An 18323-nucleotide genomic window follows, 5' to 3' on the forward strand; every position below is an offset into this window, starting at 1 on the left:
TACCAACTCAACCTTTATGTTTCATCTTTGTGCACACGACCTGGCTCTGCCATTTATCATTCTACAGTTGATATGGTTAATGAGTCAAGCAGATGGGTCAGTCCTGTCTTTTTATCCCTTCACTTTTTGAGACAGTTTTCTCTGTGTAGCTGTCCTGACTGTCCTGGAACTCGCTTGGTAGACCAGTCTGGCTTTAAACTTACAGAGACCCATGTGCCTCTGCCTCCCAAGTGCTGGGACTAATGGAGTGCACCACCACTATCCAGAAGTCCTTTCTTCTTCTTATTTTTTTTTTAAAGATTTATTTATTTATTATGTATACAACATTCTGCCTCCATGTATGCCCGCACACCAGAAGAGGGCACCAGATCTCATTACATGTTGTGAACCAACATGTGGTTGCTGGGAATTGAACTCAGGACCTGTGAAAGAATAGCGAGTGCTCTTAACCACTGAGCCATCTCCCCAGCCCTTCTTATTTTTTTTAATATTTAGCAGGTGCCAGACAGAGGGCATCAAATTCTTTGGACTTGGAATTACAGAAGGTTGTTAGCCTCTTATGGGTGCTGGGAACCAAATTCAAGGGGCACTGTACTTTTAAGCAATGTGCCAAGGCCCCAGTCCTCTCTGTCCTTTCTTTGCCAGACTTCATATTTGGACATTCCCCAAAAGGCAAGAACCCAGTCAAAAGTTTCCAAGCAGCACTATGCTAGAATTTTCCGTTGTCTAACAATATCCACCAGGTACACACTAAGCCTGGAGGAAACTTGCATTGGTTACTCTACTTCTTAGGGGAAACCACATTAAAGCAATTTTTCTAGAAATCCTACCTTCATCATGAGCACCCTCCCCGACAGGGATCCCAACATACACCATCACATTAACAGCATCAGACACATCTAAATGAAGGTTTGTTGTGCCAACTCTTCTGTCTTCTGCTGTTATCAAGCCTAAAGGTGGGAGGAAAATATGAAAGATGATCAGGTGCTATTACAAAAGACTCATGTCAAGCCTGAAAATGTGCCCTAGAAAGTCCTTAAAGAGATGCCCCAGGGGAGAGGAAGGCAGTCCAGCAGTAGAGTGCTGACTAATGTGCTCAGGCCCTAGGTTACATCTCTAGTACACAGAGGGAGGAGTGGAGTCAGGCAGGGAGGTGAGAGGGGAGGAATGAGCATTAGCTAAAGCACTCTTTATCTTTTATACAGGTTAAGACTAATTTCTAACTTGGTCCACATAGCATCAACATCCATCATGAAACCAAGCCACTTTTGAAAATGGTCCCTTTCTTGAAATTCAAAACATGCAGGCATTAGGGACATTCAGACAGAACTCAATTTTCACAGTATTTTATTTTAGGTCATTTTCGAACTTAATAGAATACAGGTATGACAGCAAGGTAGCTGGCATTCTTTAGTTTTAGTAAAACTAAAAAATAAAACTAAGGATATGTCTGCTGGAGTAGAATTTTTGAGTTTTTGTTTTTCAAGACAGGGTTTCTCTGTATAGTCCTGGCTGTCCTGGAACTCACAGAAATCTGTCTGTCTTGGGATTAAAGGTATGCACCACCACCACCTGGTGAGAAGAAACTGTTTCTAACAGATATGCAAGCTTATGAATTGTTACACCAATCAGTACTGACAAAGGAAACATTCAGAACTACCCCAGGTATGACACTCCCTATCGTGTCTGTGTATGAAATGAGAACAGCAGTCCCCAAAGGGTTAATTCTGTCCTCTCGCTCATACCATAGGCGTTGTACATCTTGGGGCCCAGGTCAGGCCTTACAAAGTAGCTGGGTAGCCTAGAAGCGAGATTGAGCCTGCCATCCCGTTTGGTATATTCTGGCAGAGGAAGATTCTCCATCAGATCCTCAAACCTAAGAAAGGGCAGGAAGGAAGACAAAGAAGAGCATTCACTTCTCTGTGATTCTGCTGTGCTGGTTTCAGCCAGGCATAAACCTCTGAGGACAACATTCCCTGAAGTCACTAACCTTGTTGGCATCATGTCCCGAAAATCTTCCCCAGGGGGCCAGTCTTTGAGTTTGAGCACCATTGGCTGCCCATCTTCTGACCTCAGTCTCTCTAGAAGACAGACAACACTCTCATACCCCACTGCTACTCTTCGCGGGAGCGAGCCTCTGGAGACAAGCCTCCTATTTCACTTTGTTTCTCCACTTCCTGTAGTAGTATGTGCACTATCTCTCCATTTTATAGGACTCCTGCTCCCTCCTCAGTGCAACAGAGCTCCATGCAAGCCACATGCTCCCTGAACTGCAGGCCTGTTCTGGGAGCCACAGCACTGCCATGCAGCTGTGCAGAGCTGGCATGAAGACAGAAGGCTCCTCCCAACAAGAGGGTACAGTTTGTTATTTCAGGTTCAGGACCAAGTATTTAGATCTTGCTACTGTTGTCACTGCATAACCAGAAAGCAAAGTCACTTACTGCATATAATCTCAAAGCCATCCCAGAAATCCCGAACTTTGACATCAGAAATGATAGCACAGTTCCGGCAGTTCACCAAGTCCACATCCTGGTCTCCAAATTCCTGGCTAAAGGCTTCTGGCTTCCAGAGTTCAGACTTGAGCTTTTTATGTACCCCTGACACTAGCACTGGCTGTGGAAACAAAGATAACCCATCAGAACCATCTAGGAAATATTGCTCTCCAAAAACATCGATTGTTTTTCTTCAGAATGTAATCTACAGATTCCCATATGTTAGTTAAAGAGAATGGGAAACTGTCTCTATTATTATTCTAGGCTCTCACTCTGGGGAAACATCCTCCGAAGAAACTTTTCTTTCTTGGTGTCTATCAGTATTCTGAGGTGAAGAGACATTGCTGGCTAATGCAACTTTGAGAACACTGCCTCACAGTACAATGCAAACCAGGTGACTCCATAAGCTCCTCCCTCCTCAGCACCTGCTCAAGTCTAAGTGCTATGGAGCACCATCGCATTATCAAACACATCACTAAAGACTCAAGCACTTAGCCAGAATCCTACTACTCAGCTCCTACCTTCACACTCCAAGCCCTACACTCAGGGATTCTCCTCAAAAGGTGTCATCATTAATGGCAGTTCAGCACCCACTGGAGTTCAACTGCCCTTTACAAATACTAAGCACAAAGTGTTCTTAGGGATTTCCTTGACTCCGTTTTGTTTTTTGAGATAGGGTTTCTCTGTGTGACAGCTCTGGCTGTCCTGGACTGCTGTTTGTAGACCAGGCTGGCCTTGAACTCAGAGATCCGCCAGCCTCTGTCTCCCAAGTACTTGGATTAAAGGTGATTGTCACTACCACCCAGCTTTCCTCGATTCTGAAAAGCAAAGTCAACTAGAAACAGAAGAATATCCTCCATGAAATTTACTATATACATAATTTCCTGGCAGAAGACCTTCTAGACAGGCCTGGGATGTGACTGCCAGGCAAACAGAAGGCTATAAAATCAACTCAGTGTTTCTTACCTGGCCTTGTTTCCAGCATTCTCGGAAGATCTTCCAATTGTTTTTGTTGCTGGGGTCATGGAGACACAGAAGTCTCCCATCACAGAGCCAGGAATGAGAGGTATGGGGGTCTAGCACATTTAACCCCATCACCATCTCCTTCACTTCCTTTTGGGTATCAGTCAAGTTGCAGGACCGCTTTGAAGAATCTGAGGTTTTCTTATTTTCCACCACCGAGGCGATGATGTGGTCGAGGAAGTTGGGCAGGCTGGCTTTGTTCTTCAATCCCTTCACAGACAAACCCTCAGGTGAGCTTGACTCAAGCACCATGATAACATTAACAAAAAAGAGGACTGTCTCACAGTTATAGTTCCAGGCTTTAATCTATCTAATTAATAAGATGTCTTCTGTAATTGCAGGGAAGACATAAAGTCACTAATCTTTAGTATCTTAAATTCCTTGACCTTTAGCATTTTCTTACATTTATGAAAGAACAGAAAGATTTTTTGTTTTTGTTAAGACAGGGTTTCTCAGTATAGCCCTGGCTGTCCTAGAACTCGCTCTGAGACCAAGATGGAAACCTGCTTCTGCCTTGTGCTGGGATTAAAGGCATGTACCTCCAAGCTCGGCAGGAAGATCTCTTAAGACCTGGGAGATATATCTCTAGCTTTAAACTCTGTGTTAAGTACATGCATGTAGACTACAGAGTTCATAAAACACTAAGTGATTTATAAAGGTTAATTCAGGAAAATCTCTCTTTGGATGGTATGCCTGGGAGATACTTAACAAGGCAGTGGTTTTCTGGGCTGGTGAGATAGATTGGCGGGTAAGGTGCTTGCCACCAAGTCTGAGGACTTCGTTTCTACTCTGGGACACACAGAGGAAAGATGGGGAGCAGGTGAGTGCCCACTCAGGTAACAGAAGGGCAGTAGTTTTCTGCCACAGAACATTTACCTTAGTAATCACTATCTAAGAACCATAGACTCCAAAAGTGGTCTCTTTTCCTTCCAGTCCTTCTGTTACCATCTACTTTGAATTTCTCCCACTTCAGCTGATGGGAAAGCTGGGCAAGTCACAGAATAGAGGACTCCTATAAATCTGACAATCCTGTCTCAAGTACTATCCACTTATCCACTTATCATACAGTGGGGTGTGATGGCAGGTGGGTCTTTGTGAGTTCAAGTCTAGTCTTGTCAACACAGCATTCCCAGCAAGGGCTACACAGTGAGACTCTGCCTCAACCGACTAAAAACATATAATCACACAATGTTCTGGTAAAAAAAAAAATTAGAAAAGGAAATGGGGGTATTCACAAGTATAAGATATATTTTTGAAATAAATGACCTACAAGGTATAAATAAACACTGAGAAGCAGAAAAGAAAACTGTAGAACAAACGTGTGTAAAACAGAAGAAAACTATATACATATAACATTTCTGAAATGATACTCAAGAAATAAATGCTGATGCTAGGCAGGTCAGATAGTTCAGCAGGTAAACAGACACTTGGTGTGTCAAGTCTGGTGGCCTGATTACTACTACCCACTGGATGGGAGAACTGACTCCCAGACTTCTCTTTCTCTCTTGCACGCGCGTGTGCATACACATACATACACACCCACACCACACATGACCTGAAGGAAAAAAAAAAAAAAACAAACAGAAACTAAGAAGACCTCTTTTTCACAGCACCGATTAAAAACGATACTGTACAAGTACCGTGACACTAATGATATGTACTAGTGAATAAAATGCCTTTGCAGAGGCGAGAGCAATACAACAGAACACACTGGTAAGTGCTATGAAAGCAGTTATGTGTAGAGGATGGAGCGTACAAAGACCCAGGCGAGGCTGTAGATGGGCACTTACTGCCGAGGACGCAGAGAAAACAGGTGGGAACGGTATGCCCGTGTCCAGGGGGGTTTGAGGAAGTTTTCCGGGCCCAGAGTGAAGGAGGTCTCGAAGGCTAGAACCCTCAGTTTTGCTGTTGGAGGCAGTGGGACCCAGTAACAGACTGTTAAAAAGCTTTGGAGTCAATGGAGAGACTTTTGCAGTGGAGTTGAATGAGTCCAGCCCAAAGGGTGAATGAGATTCTTTATTGAGCACCGACCTCAGGGACCCTGCTTCTGTAAGACCATAAAAGGAGATAGCATTAGACGGGGAGGAATAGTCTGCAGACACTGACTCTCCCAACACTCCTAGGAAAGATGCTCACCCACCCCACCCCGCCTCCAAAATGAAAAGCTATGAACATAGGTTTCAGGAATACAGAAAAATTCTCTACTTCTTTCTTCTTCTCTGTTTGGATCACAAAATTCCATTTTTCTCATCTACCTTTTATCTTCTAAGACATTTTACATGGTCTCCACATCTCTTGAACTGAAATTGTCAGTGATGCTTTTTAAAAATGGAGATCAGTCCTTATCTCAAGAAATTCTAACTTAATGGTTTCAAGTGGGATGAAAGAATGCGCATCTGAAAAACAATGCCCAGGTGGTTCTGAGCCCATTTAAAAAGGCTGCTTGGCAAGTCTGTGAGTGAGGCCAGCCTGATCTACAGGGAGAGTTCATGGTCAGCCAGGGCTACACAGAGAAACCCTGCCTCAAAAAACAAAACAAAACAAACAAAAAATATAGGTTGCTCCTTTCAAGGCCAGCTGAGCCCTACTTCAAAATAATCAGCTTTTCTAAGTCTTGCTGTCAATTCTGGCTGCAGAAATAAACCAGAAGGGAAAGAAGTTCACTAAAAACCTCAATTCTGATCAAGGAGGTCTAGGTAAGAACCCAGAGAACCACTCACGCTGTATGATCAGCCAGAGAAAAGAAGTGGCACTTTTCTAAAGGGGTATGGTTACAAGTCAGTTTGAAACTCAAACAAACAAATAAATCACAGAATAACCCAATTTTCCTCCCACAAGGCATGGGCGGTTTATCTCACCTTTTGTTTCTTCTTTAGCCTTCTGAGTTGCTAAATCTGCCAACCAATGCAGGGCAGAAGAGGGAGGGGCCGTGTCAGGGCACGGGGGCCTGATGGCTTTTAGTTCACTATTGCTATTTGATGCAGGGCCTTCTGCTCTTAGGGACTCCTCAGACCTGCTGTCGGTGCTGGGGCCTTTGGGGACTTGGTCCGGCTCTGGATTTGTGATCGCTGCAGCTCCACCTCCGCCCGAGAAGGTAGCTTCATTTCCAGAAGAGGCACTAGGGGTTATACTGGGGAGCTGAAGCAGGGACGGCGAGAGTGCCAGTTAGAAGCACTACAGAGGGGAGGGTTTGGTAGAAGTGAATATGGCTACCAATGGCTCTGACACTACACCAGTCTGGGAATAACCTCAACTGTCTCAAACAATGTTATTTCATCCACACTTAATGAGTCTACAATGTGCCAGCAGTTTACACTAGGTTCTGTAGAAACCAATAACACTCGAAATTCATTACTTAAAGTATGTTTTAAATCACTTCTACAACAGAAAACCAGAGATTAAAAATTAATCTATAGGGGCTGGAGAGATGGCTCCCTGGTTAAGAGCTGACTACTCTTTGAGAGGTCTTTCTTGAGTTCAATTCCCAACAACCACATGGTGACTCACAACCATCTATAATGGGATCTGGTGCCCTCTTCTGGCAGGTGTACACACAGAGGACTTATTCACCCAAAAATAAATAAATAAATAAAAATAAATAAATGTTGATTCCACGAAACCATTTTGGGGATGAAATGAGATAAAATGTAAGTTGTAGATGAGTTTTATTTGTGGTTTTGACTTTGCTCCTGAGAAGTAGTCTTGATACATTGCCCAGAGAGGCTTCAAAACGCACAATTCTGTCTGTCACCTCAGCACCCTGAGTAGTTAGAATTGATTTTTTTTTTTAAATTTTTTTTTTATGGTTTATTTAACTTTTATTTTATGTGCATTGGTGTGAAGGTGTCACATCCTCTGCAACCGGATCTTCAGACAGTTGTGAGCTGCCATGTGGGTGCTGGGAATTGAACCGGGATCCTCTGGAAGAGCAGTCAGTACTCTTAACCACTGAGCCATCTCTCCAGCCCCAGAATTGATTATTTTTAAAAAGTTTTCTTTTCCTTTTAAACTTAAAGCACTGACTTCGTTTCAATTGGCATATAAAGCAACAGGTCCCTATGGCATCTCACACACCTAGTTTTGCCCGCACACCACATCCCTGCTCTCACTTTCCCACCACCACCCCTGACCCCGAGTCCTGCCCCTTCTGGAACTAATTCTTTTTTTTTAATATTTATTTATTTATTTATTTATTTATTAATTATGTATACAATATTCTGTCTGTGTGTATGCCTGCAGGCCAGAAGAGGGCACCAGACCCCGTTACAGATGGTTGTGAGCCACCATGTGGTTGCTGGGAATTGAACTCAGGACCTTTGGAAGAGCAGGCAATGTTCTTAACCTCTGAGCCATCTCTCCAGCCCCCTGGAACTAATTCTTAAATAAATTATAAAAAGATCCCAAAGGAGGGAGAGAGAGAGAGAGAGAGAGAGAGAGAGAGAGAGAGAGAGAGAGAGAGCCCCCAATCCAATCCCGCTCAGTTGTGAGCCCACACTCTGTACCTGTGACATCCCGTTGGTGACAGCAGGTCTCAACACAGATTTGCTTTGCCGACTAATACAAGGGCAGTTTGCTTTAATCCCCCACTTTCCCCGGGCAGCATGTACCATGTCTCCAATATTGTACAGCGCTAGGAGAGAAGGAAACAGTAAGGACCACTAAACACTTGCCCGTGTCACAGCGTACTAAGTCTCTTGTTTTGAGACAGGGCATCCGTGGACCCAGGTTGGCTTTCAGCTGCTGAGAAGGAACTGCTGCAGTAAACTGGGATTATGACCCAAACATAAGCAGTCACTTCTCGCAAGACGACTGCCATCTTCATAGGCTCAAGGTTTACACTCAGCTGGATATCTCCCTGCAAACTGAGACAGGGCCCAGGACCTTGTTCTGAGCTAAATTCCCCAGCCCACAGCTGGATATTTCTATTATTGTTTATTTGACCTGAATTTACTGTGGCCTCCAATCCAGTGCAATCGCCCTCCTAGCTCTGCCTCCTGAGTACAGGGATTATCATGGCAGTTCTCAGTTGCCTTTTTTGTCCTTTTTATAAAGATTTATTTTGCTGGGATTAAAGGCATGTGCTACCACTGCTTGGTCAATACATTTGTTTGTTTGTTTTGGTTTTATTTTACTTGAATGTCTGTATGTACGCATGTATACTAAATGCATGCCTGGTTGCCCTTGAAGGCCGAGAGAGAGAACTGAATCCCCCCAGAACTGGAGTTGTAGGTGGTTGTGAGCTGTCCTATGTGGGTGCTGGGAACTGGACTAGGTATTCTGCAAGAGTAGCAAAAGCTCTCATCCAATGAACCATTCTTTCCAGCCCTTAGCTAGATTTTTTTTTTATAAGCCCAAAGGCAGAAGTCTGGTATGATGGTTTATTATTATTGTCAGCTTGATCAAATTTAGAATCATTATGGTAACACAACTCTGAGTGTGCCGAGGCACATTTCCAGAAAGGTTTAAGGGAAGAGAAAGGACCATTCTCAGTGTGGGTGGCAAGATCAGGAGGATTTGAGGCCCAGAACTGAATATAAAGGAAAAGCAAGCCGGGCGTGGTGGCGCACGCCTTTAATCCCAGCACTTGGGAGGCAGAGGCAGGGGGATCTCTTTGAGTTCGAGGCCAGCGTGGTCTACAAAGGGAGTTCCAGGACAGGCTCCAAAGCTACAGAGAAACCCTGTCTCGAAAAACCAAAACCAAACAAACAAACAACAACAACAAAAAAAAAAAAAAAAAAGGAAGATGAACACTCGTATTTAACTTCCGAATCCTGACTCTGAATACAACCCTTAAGTGACTTTTCTCAGAATTTTGTCCCAGCAATAAGAAAGGTAGCAACAGATTTAGTGACTGCTACTGCTTTCTTTTACTCTGGCCCAGTTAACCAGTCACTATTCCTAAATTCAAGGCCTGCTTACACTAGGTAAAATCACTTTCCGTAGGTGGGGATGTGGCCTCAGGGTCATTCCAGGCTGTAGAAAATAGCACCTGGTTGGGCTGGAGAGATGGCTCAGCGGTTAAGAGCACTGCCTGCTCTTCCAAAGGTCCTGAGTTCAATTCCCAGCAACCACATGGTGGCTCACAACCATCTTTAATGAGGTCTGGTGCCCTCTTCTGGCCTTCAGGCATACAATCAGACAGAATACTGTATAAATAAATATTAAAAAAAAAAAAAAAAGAAAATAGCACGTGGTGGCAGACTCCTGTATTCCCAGTACTTAGAACTAGGAGGCAAAAGCATCCTAACTGCAAGAAGCTTACTTACATAGTGACTTCCAAGCCAGTCTGTGCTAGAGTGAACCAGCGGTTAACAGTGCTTCCTACTCCTCTAAGGGATTTGAGTTCAGTTCCCAGTACTCAGGTCAGAGAGTTCAAAACTACGGGTAACTCCAGTTCCAGGGCATCGGATACCGTACTTGCCCTACTTCTGAGCTCCATGGGTACTTGCACACAGACATACCATAAAGACATAAATAATATGAAATAAAAATAAATCTTTGAAAAATTAAGGAAAACGGCTGGAGAGATGGTTCAGAGGTTAAGAGCACCACCGACTGATCTTCCAAAGGTCCTGAGTTCAATTCCCATGATAATTCACAACCATCTACAATGACATCTGGTGCCTTCTTTAAATAAATCTTAAAAAAAAAAAAAAAATTAAGGGAAAAAATGCTAAAACAATGGGGCTGAAGAGATAGCCCAGAGGTTAAAAGCACTGGGTGCTTTTTATAGAGTACAGGGTTCAATTCCCAGTATCTACACAGCGACTCACAACCCCTTGTAATTCCAGGTCTAGGGGATCTGATGCCCTATTCTAGCCTCTATGGAAACTAAGCATGCAGGAGGCAAACATATATGCAGACATACATGCACACACACACACACACAGTAAGTAGACAAATAAAAATTTTAAAAAGACTAAAACAAAACAAGGAGCCAAATAGTTCTCTGTGAGTTGAGGCCTGCCTATTTTACACATCAAGTTTCAGGCCAGCCAGGGTTATACAGTGAGACCCTGTCTCAAACACACACACAGAGGGACTAAACCACACTCAGGCTAGGGATAGAACTCTGCAGTAAAGTGTTGATCTATCGTGTAAAAGACCAAGAGTTCAATACTCATCACTACAAAACCAAAACAAATAAGCACATAGCATTTTTTAACCCAATCTCAAAACAGAATTACTTACCTGTGCCAGGGATGATCTGTGTAGGCATGAGGTTTTCTGGTTCATGGGACTGCCCCTTGGCACACTTCAGCCAGGAGAAAACTTCTTCATCGCCCATTTCTTCGGTCTCTGAAACAGAAATTAATTACTTATTTTATAGGGTCACAGATGGATCTTTTTCAGTGAGTGGAAGTTTCAGAACCTTAAAGACCACTTTTCGCATGGCCAAAGAAAGCAACAGCAACTTAAAAAACTAAAAATTACAACCTGCTCTACTGTGTAACACTTCATAAAAAACATAAATCAACAATCTAAAGCAGATCACTGTTTCCTCTATAAACTTCGCTCTTCATAACTTTCTTTCAATCTTAGCCACCACTGTTCTGATTGTTGGATGAGGTCTCATGTAGCTAAAGTAGCTGCAGACACTGATCTCCCGCCTCTACCTGACAAAGGCAAATGTTACAGAAATGACTGACCACATCCGCCACACCCAGGCAAACACTACCAACACAGTGACATCCCTAGTCCTACTCAATCTTATAACACTGAACTTTTTGTTGCTTGTTTTTGTTCTTTTGAGACAGGGTTTCACAGTAGCTAGAGTCCGTCCTGACACTCTCTTTGTAGACCAGGCTGACCTCGAACTCTCAGAGATCTTCCTGCATCTGCCTCCCAAGTGCTGGGATTAAAGGTGTGCGCCACCACGCCCAGTACTGAACTTAATGAATTTCATATAAACAGATGTATACAGGATAAAGTCATCTGTACTGGGCACCACTTAAGACTTTGTTTTGTCTTAGCCAGGATTGTGCTATAGAGTGGAGACTGGATTTGAACTCAGGTTGTAGTCCAGATTGGTTTCAGACTCTGCCTGGTGTAAAGCAGGTTTCCTGAGATAGGATGGATCTCAGACTTGCTATGTAGCCAAAGTCAGCCCTTAACTCTGAACACTTCTGCTTTCTTCTCCTGAGTATAGGATTACAGGGGTTTACTGCCAGATTTAAAGTAGATTTAAAAAAAGACAACTTCATCTGTGTCTGAATGAATGCTATATGTGTACAGGTGCCTGCCATGCCCAGAAGAGGGCATCAGATCCCTGGGCTGGGAAGAGCCTGATGTAGATGCTGAGAAGGAAACACCTTTCCAAGAACAGAAACACTCTCAGGCCAACAAGCCATCTCTCCAACGCCCCGCAGCTGCCACTTTTAGTAATGGCTCTAGTGTTAATAGCACCAATCCTTAACTTATCATAGCCTATCTTCAACTATTATCACACCACTTTATATATGATGTAGTGCTTTTACACACACACACCTTTATACAACTACTTGTCACACATTTTCTTTTTTTCTTTATACTATTTCATTTTTATTTATTCATTTATTTTTCTTTTTGAGACAGGGTTTCTCTGTGTAGCCTTGGGTGTCCTGGAACTTGGTCTGTAGACCAGGTTGGTCTCTGCTGCCCAAGTGCTGAGATTAAAGGTGTGTGCCAACGCTGTCCAGCACACTACTTTTACTTACTTATTTATTCATTTTTTTTTTTCAAGATAAGGTTTCTCTGTATCTTTGGAGCCTGTCCTGGAACTTGCTCTGTAGACCAAGCTGGCCTTGAACTCACAGAGACCCCCCTGTCTCTGCTTCCTGAGTGCGGGGATTAAATGCATGCATTACCACCACCTGGCTCCCGGGACACTATTTTTATTTGATCCTCTTGGAATTGGAGCTGGAGATAGTTGTGAGCTGTTGTATGCGTGCTGGGAATTGAACCTGGCTCCTTGGGAAGGGCAATTGGTTCTCTTAACCATTAAGCCATCTTTCTCGAGTCCGTACACTATTTGTTTTAAAGTTAAAATCTCCTAAATACACTGACTGTGTGTTGTGTTTTCTATTTAAATTACGTTTATTTATTGTGTGCATGTGTGCTCTCATGCATGGAAAAGTAGAACGACCAGGAGGAGTCAGTCCTTTCCTTCTGCCATGTGGGTCCTGGGGCCTCTACTCACGGAGTCATCTTGCCACTTCTCTATCTAGTTTTTGAGAGGCCTCCTCAAACAGCTCAGGCTGCCTCCCAACATGATCCTCCTGGCTGATTCCTAGACTGTGATTACAGGTGTGCAACACTGTATTTTGCCTAGCAATTATTTTGAAAAATTGATTAAAAATGAGTGGGGGGAAGTGTTTTATATATTAAAAAGAGTATTTTTCGTTTCTTTGTGCGAACCTCAACTATCAGTATCATAGTACTTTAAGTTTTTTGTATACATTTAGCTAATTATTCCTATTTTATGTGCATTGGTGTTTGCTTATTATATGTGAATAGCCATGTGGGTGCTGGGACTTGAACCTAAGTCGCCTGGAAGAGCAGTTAGTTAATGCTCTGAAACTGCTGAGTCACTTCTCCAGTCCCCATCATACCACCTTTTGTTGTCTGAATACTTGTAATTTATTACAGCAGTTATGGTAATGATTCTCCTTCTCTCTCTCTCTTCCTTTTTGGTTTTTTTGTTTACAGGCAGGGTTTCTCAGTTGCTATGGAACTAGCTCCTGGAACTAGCTCTGTAGACTAGGCAGGCCTTGAACTCAAAGAGATCCACCTGCCTCTGCTGGGATTAAAGATGTGCGCTACCACGTCCCGGAGAATTCTCTTTCTCTCTCTTTAAAGATTTATTTATTTATCATGTATACAACATTCCTTCCATGTATGCTTTCATGCCAGAAGAGGGCACCAGATCTCATTATAGATTGCTGGGAATTGAACTCAGGACCTCTGGAAGAGCAGTCAGTGCTCTTAACCTCTGAGCCATCTCTCCAGCCCCCTCTCTCTCTTTTTAAACTCTTTACCTGTGTACCTCTGAGGGCATGTATGCTAAGGCATGTGTGTGAAGGTCAGATGACAATTTCGGGAGTTGGTACTCTTCTACCATATGCGATTTGGGCATCCCTCTATTTTCTTACAGCTTGCTTTTTCTTTCTTCCCTTCCTTCCAGAATAAAGAGCTTGTTGAGTACACTGCAATGGAGCAGCACACCGCACAGCAACTAGATATGATCTTAAACTGTCTGATAACATCCTTTCCTCATATTTGAAAAATATTGAGTGTTAATTATGGACTTATTTGTTTTCAACACTTTAAGATGTTATTACATTGTTTTCTGGCCTATACAGTTTCTGATAAATTGGCTGCCATTCTTATACATAAAATGTGTAATAAGTAGTCTGCTATCTACCCACTCCTACCTTTCTAGATTTTCTTTATCAAAAGTCTGATTTTGATTATAATTTTAAGAAAACACAGGTAAAATACCAATAAAGATATTAAACAAACAGTCCGAGTCAGGTAGAATACTCAGGAGTGAAAATGCTATACTTTTGTGTGTGGCTCTTTCTTTTCTTTTTTTAGGGAAGAAGGTGTTAGTATACAGTCCAGGTTGGCCTCCATTTGTAATCCTACCTCACCTTTCCAAGTGCCGGCTCAGAGGTTAAAAGCACTGCCTGCTCTTCCAGAGGTCCTGAGTTCAATTTCCAGCAACCACATGGTGGCTCACAACCATCTGTAATGAGATCTGGTGCCCTCTCTTTGACTGTAGGCATACAAGGAGACAGAATACTGTATACGTAATAAACAAACAAACAAACAAACAAACAAACAAAAAAGAGCTAGTTCCAAGACAGGCTCCAAAGCTACAGAGAAACCCTGACTCAGAAAACAAACAAACAAACAAATACATAAATAAAGCCAGTCTTACAAAGTGAGTTCCAGGACGGCCAGGGTTGTTACATAAAGAAACCCTGTCTTGGGGAAGAAAAAACAAAACAAAACATTTCTTTTTTCTAAGATTGTGATTTCTGAAAATTACTTGCCAATTATTTTCTGAAGGATTATTTTTGGGCCCCAAGGAATTTCATCTCATACTTGTGTAGATCCATTACACAGAAAACTGGGACCTCCACATGGCTCTCTGCTGTTAAGTTGTGCACCTTTTCCCCTTCAGGTCTGAGGCAGACTTTGATCTGTCTTTATGCAGTGAGGCTGCCAAGCTGATTTGATGCTAGGCAGAGCCCAGGCCATAGCAGAGACCAGCTTGCTTCATCCCATTTCTCAGAGATAACAATCCCATGGTGCCTGATGCAAATGTGGGAAGCTAGGGTTTTAAATATTTCTTGTTTTCTTTCTGCTTATAGCAGAAAAGCAATTCCTATAGTCTCCCACTGGCAGGAGAGAGGATAACTGTAAATATCTATGCAGTGCTCAGTAGGTGTCAGTCCTGTGTGAGCATTTCAGATAGAACTCATTTAAGTACCTGCAATGTTACAAGGAAGAACTGATAATATTGGTATCTTTGTTTTATAGAAAAAGGAAACTAGCCGGGTGGTGATGGCGCACGCCTTTAATCCCAGCACTCAGGAGGCAGAGGCAGGCGGATCTCTGTGAATTTGAGGCCAGCCTGATCTACAAGTTCCAGGACAGGCCCAAATGCTACAGAGAAACCCTGTCTCAAGCCCACTCCCACCAAAAAAAAAAAAAGGAAAAGGAAAAGAAAAAGGCTTGGTTCAAGAAACCACAGATGGTGTAAGAGATGGGTGCAGGTTTTCAAGTTCCAGTTGCTTCAAGTTCTAACACCCACTCCCACCAAACAAAAACAAAACAAAACAAAATCTATGCCCTTGGCATGCTACAGCCATGGCAAGCAGCATCACAAAAGCAGGCCGGATCAGTGTTAGAAACCATGGTCTCAGAATTTGGAGCACTGAGGAGATGCAGGGAAGAAAACAGTGAGCTCGATAGCAGCACAGCCTGTGAAGGGAGACTGTACTAACAAAACCAACAACCACCAAACAACACACACCAACTGTTAGAAAGGTTTACACTGGATCTCTGAGGAGGCAAGATGAGGATGAGGACGTCAAGGGGTAAGGAGTTCCTAACTTAAGCTAGAACCAAGGGAAGCAAATAATCTGAATATACGTTTCTAAACAAAACAAAACGGATGGACAATAAGAACCCCAAAGATACTCAACATCACTAATCATACAGATAAAATTTTTTATAGGTTCGGGGATCTCTTTCAAAGACTCCAGAAGGATATAATATCACCTAAGTAAATAGGAAGTGCTTGTAAGCAAAATAACTACCCAGTATGCTCTTCTGTAATGTTGGGGCATTCCTCTTCAGCCTATATGCCTAGAGTATCTGGCAGATTTCTCAGTGAAGTAGGAAACCTAAAGGACTATCCCACCTATTTTGGCAAAATTCGTCAGTCTCTATTTTCTCTAAATTTATCAATTTATCAGTTGCTAATGGAGTAGATACTGTTGATGTATTTACTGCTTTTACATATTGTATATAGTTATTGTTCTTATGGTATACAGTTTTTCTTATAACCTTTTTAAAATTTTAGACAAAAAAGGAAAATGTGTATTTGTACTCTAACAAATAAAGCTTGCCTGAAGAGCAGAGGGCAGAGCTAGTCACTAGTTAGCCATAATTACAACAGGGCTGGCATGATGGCTCAGCAGTCAAGACTGCAGACTGCTCTGCAAAGGATTGAAGTTTGGTTCCATAGAAGCCCCCACAGAGTCCCAGCCTGGTGGTGGTGGTGCAGGCCTTTAATGCCAGCACTTGGGAAGCAAAGGCAGCGTGGATCTCTCTGAGTTCAAGGCCAGCCTGAACTCAAGAGCTAGTTCCAGGAAGTTACAGAGAAACCCTGTCTTGAAAGAAAAAACCAAACAAACAAAAAGTCTGCACAGAACTATCTATACCTCCAGTTCCAGGGGATCCCATACCTCCTTTTAGCCTCTGTGAAAAGTGGCACCCACCTGCAGACAAACATACATTCACATAATTAAAAGATAATAGCTGGGAGAAGGAAGGTTGAGTAAGAGAGATGACCGTGGAGCCATTGCCGAGTAAGACATGCAGAAACTTTGCCGGTAAGCCACTGCCACGTGGCAACACAAAGATTAACGGAGATGGGTTAAATTAATATGTAAGAGTTAGCCATTAAGAAGCTAGAGCTAATGGGCTAAGCGGTGATTTAAATAATAGAGTTTCTGTGTGATTATTTCAGAGCTAAGTGGCAACAAATTGGCACCCGAACAAGTAGCCAGCCTCCCTTCACCAACACTGCCTGTCTAGAACATCTGATAAAATAAAAGAGCTGAATAGCTAGTAGCGAGGTAGAAGGATAGGTAGGGCTGGCAGACAGAGAGAATAAATAGGAGAAATCTGGGAGGAAGAGGAGGAGGAGGAGGAGGAGGAGGAGGAGGAGGAGGAGGAGGAGGAGGAGGAGGAGGAGAGAGCATGCTAGGGGCCAGTCAGCCAGCCAGCCAGCCAGCCAGCCACGGAATAAGAGTAAAAGTTAGATTACAGGAGTAAGAAAAGGAAAAAGCCCAGAGGCAAAAGGTAGATAATTTAAGAAAAACTGGTTAGAAACAAGTCAAGCTAAGGCCGGGCATTTATAAGAAAAACTAAGACTCCATGTGGGAGTTGGGTGGCAGATCCACCCCAAGCCAAAAGAATAAAATGAGTAAAAAGAATACAACAAAAACAAATCTTTAAAAAAAAGATGTTCTATGTCTCAGAAAAAGATGTCGTGACAGCTAGGCCGTGATGGCACACGTCTTTAATCCCAGCACTTGGGAGGCAGGGGCAGGCAGATCTCTGAGTTCAAGGCCAGCCTGGTCTACAAGAGCTAGGTTCAGGACAGGCTCCAAAGCTACAGAGAAACCCTGTCTTTTGAAAAACCAAAAATAAAAACCAAAAAACCCAAAACCAACCCCCCCCCCACAAAAGATGTCATGACAAAGACTAAAGACTAAAGAGGCTAAAGAGGGACAGAAGCCCATTCCTGTCTGATTCCATTGCCAAAGCTCATAAATATGTCTCCTAGTCACGTTCAGAATTACCCAGACAGTATTTACTTACCGCTTCGAGGACGGCTTTTCCTCAGCCGGTAACAGTCCAGGCAGACCCCAAATCCACATTTGCGACAGACCCAGTGGATGTTGAAGAGAGTCGTCTCACAGACATCACACATTTCCCGCACTCCCCGCACTGCTCGCTTCCAGGCCACTTTCTCTGGTGGAGAAGAACGCAGTGGCAGTGACTCCTGTGACTAACAGCACAAGACCCCAGAATGCTGACTGGCACTCATGGCATTTTGTCCAGTGATAAAAACTTTAAATATAAACAGGTTTCTATAATTCTAAGAGAAACAAATACAAATCCATGGAGCACTTAATGTTGTCAGGGAGTTGCAGTGACAGGAGGTGATATGATAGCCTAGTGCTGATACACAATGTTACATGTTATCAGTTAACAGCAAAATTCTAGCTATGTTGTAATTCCTGCATTTTTAAGGTGGAGGAAGGAAAATTAGGAGTCTAAAGCCAGCCTGGGCTACATGAGACCCTGTCACAAAAAATAAAATAGATGGTATAAAATCTTTAATTAGGGAGAACTTGACAAGAGAATTTTTCCTTAAAATTTAAAGTATAAATTCATAGTATAGTTTCCCTTGGTTTGGGAATAATATGCAGTATATTTGCATTGTTTCTCTGCAATAATGAGGATTCTAGGTGAAAAATAAAGTATTAAATAGCACCACATCTCAACAAACCATTGGTACTGATG

The 18323-nt window shown here is 42.8% G+C and overlaps 1 protein-coding gene across 3 annotated transcripts in view; it reads right to left on the minus strand.

Annotated features, from left to right (window-relative positions):
• The window catches only part of Kdm3b (lysine demethylase 3B), a 62286-nt gene that overhangs the window by 9180 nt on the left and 34783 nt on the right, over positions 1-18323 (minus strand). For all 3 annotated transcript variants that reach the window (XM_057789382.1, XM_057789383.1, XM_057789381.1), the window contains 10 exons: positions 17616-17768; positions 10707-10814; positions 8018-8145; positions 6374-6653; positions 5306-5562; positions 3459-3725; positions 2442-2613; positions 1991-2081; positions 1746-1876; positions 831-950 (listed from right to left, as the gene is read on the minus strand). In XM_057789382.1, the coding sequence (XP_057645365.1) occupies positions 831-950; positions 1746-1876; positions 1991-2081; positions 2442-2613; positions 3459-3725; positions 5306-5562; positions 6374-6653; positions 8018-8145; positions 10707-10814; positions 17616-17768 (1707 nt within the window). The remainder of the gene's footprint in view (positions 1-830; positions 951-1745; positions 1877-1990; positions 2082-2441; positions 2614-3458; positions 3726-5305; positions 5563-6373; positions 6654-8017; positions 8146-10706; positions 10815-17615; positions 17769-18323) is intronic.

This window comes from Chionomys nivalis, chromosome 14 (assembly GCF_950005125.1).
Source record: "Chionomys nivalis chromosome 14, mChiNiv1.1, whole genome shotgun sequence".
NCBI classification, from domain to species: Eukaryota; Metazoa; Chordata; class Mammalia; order Rodentia; family Cricetidae; genus Chionomys; species Chionomys nivalis.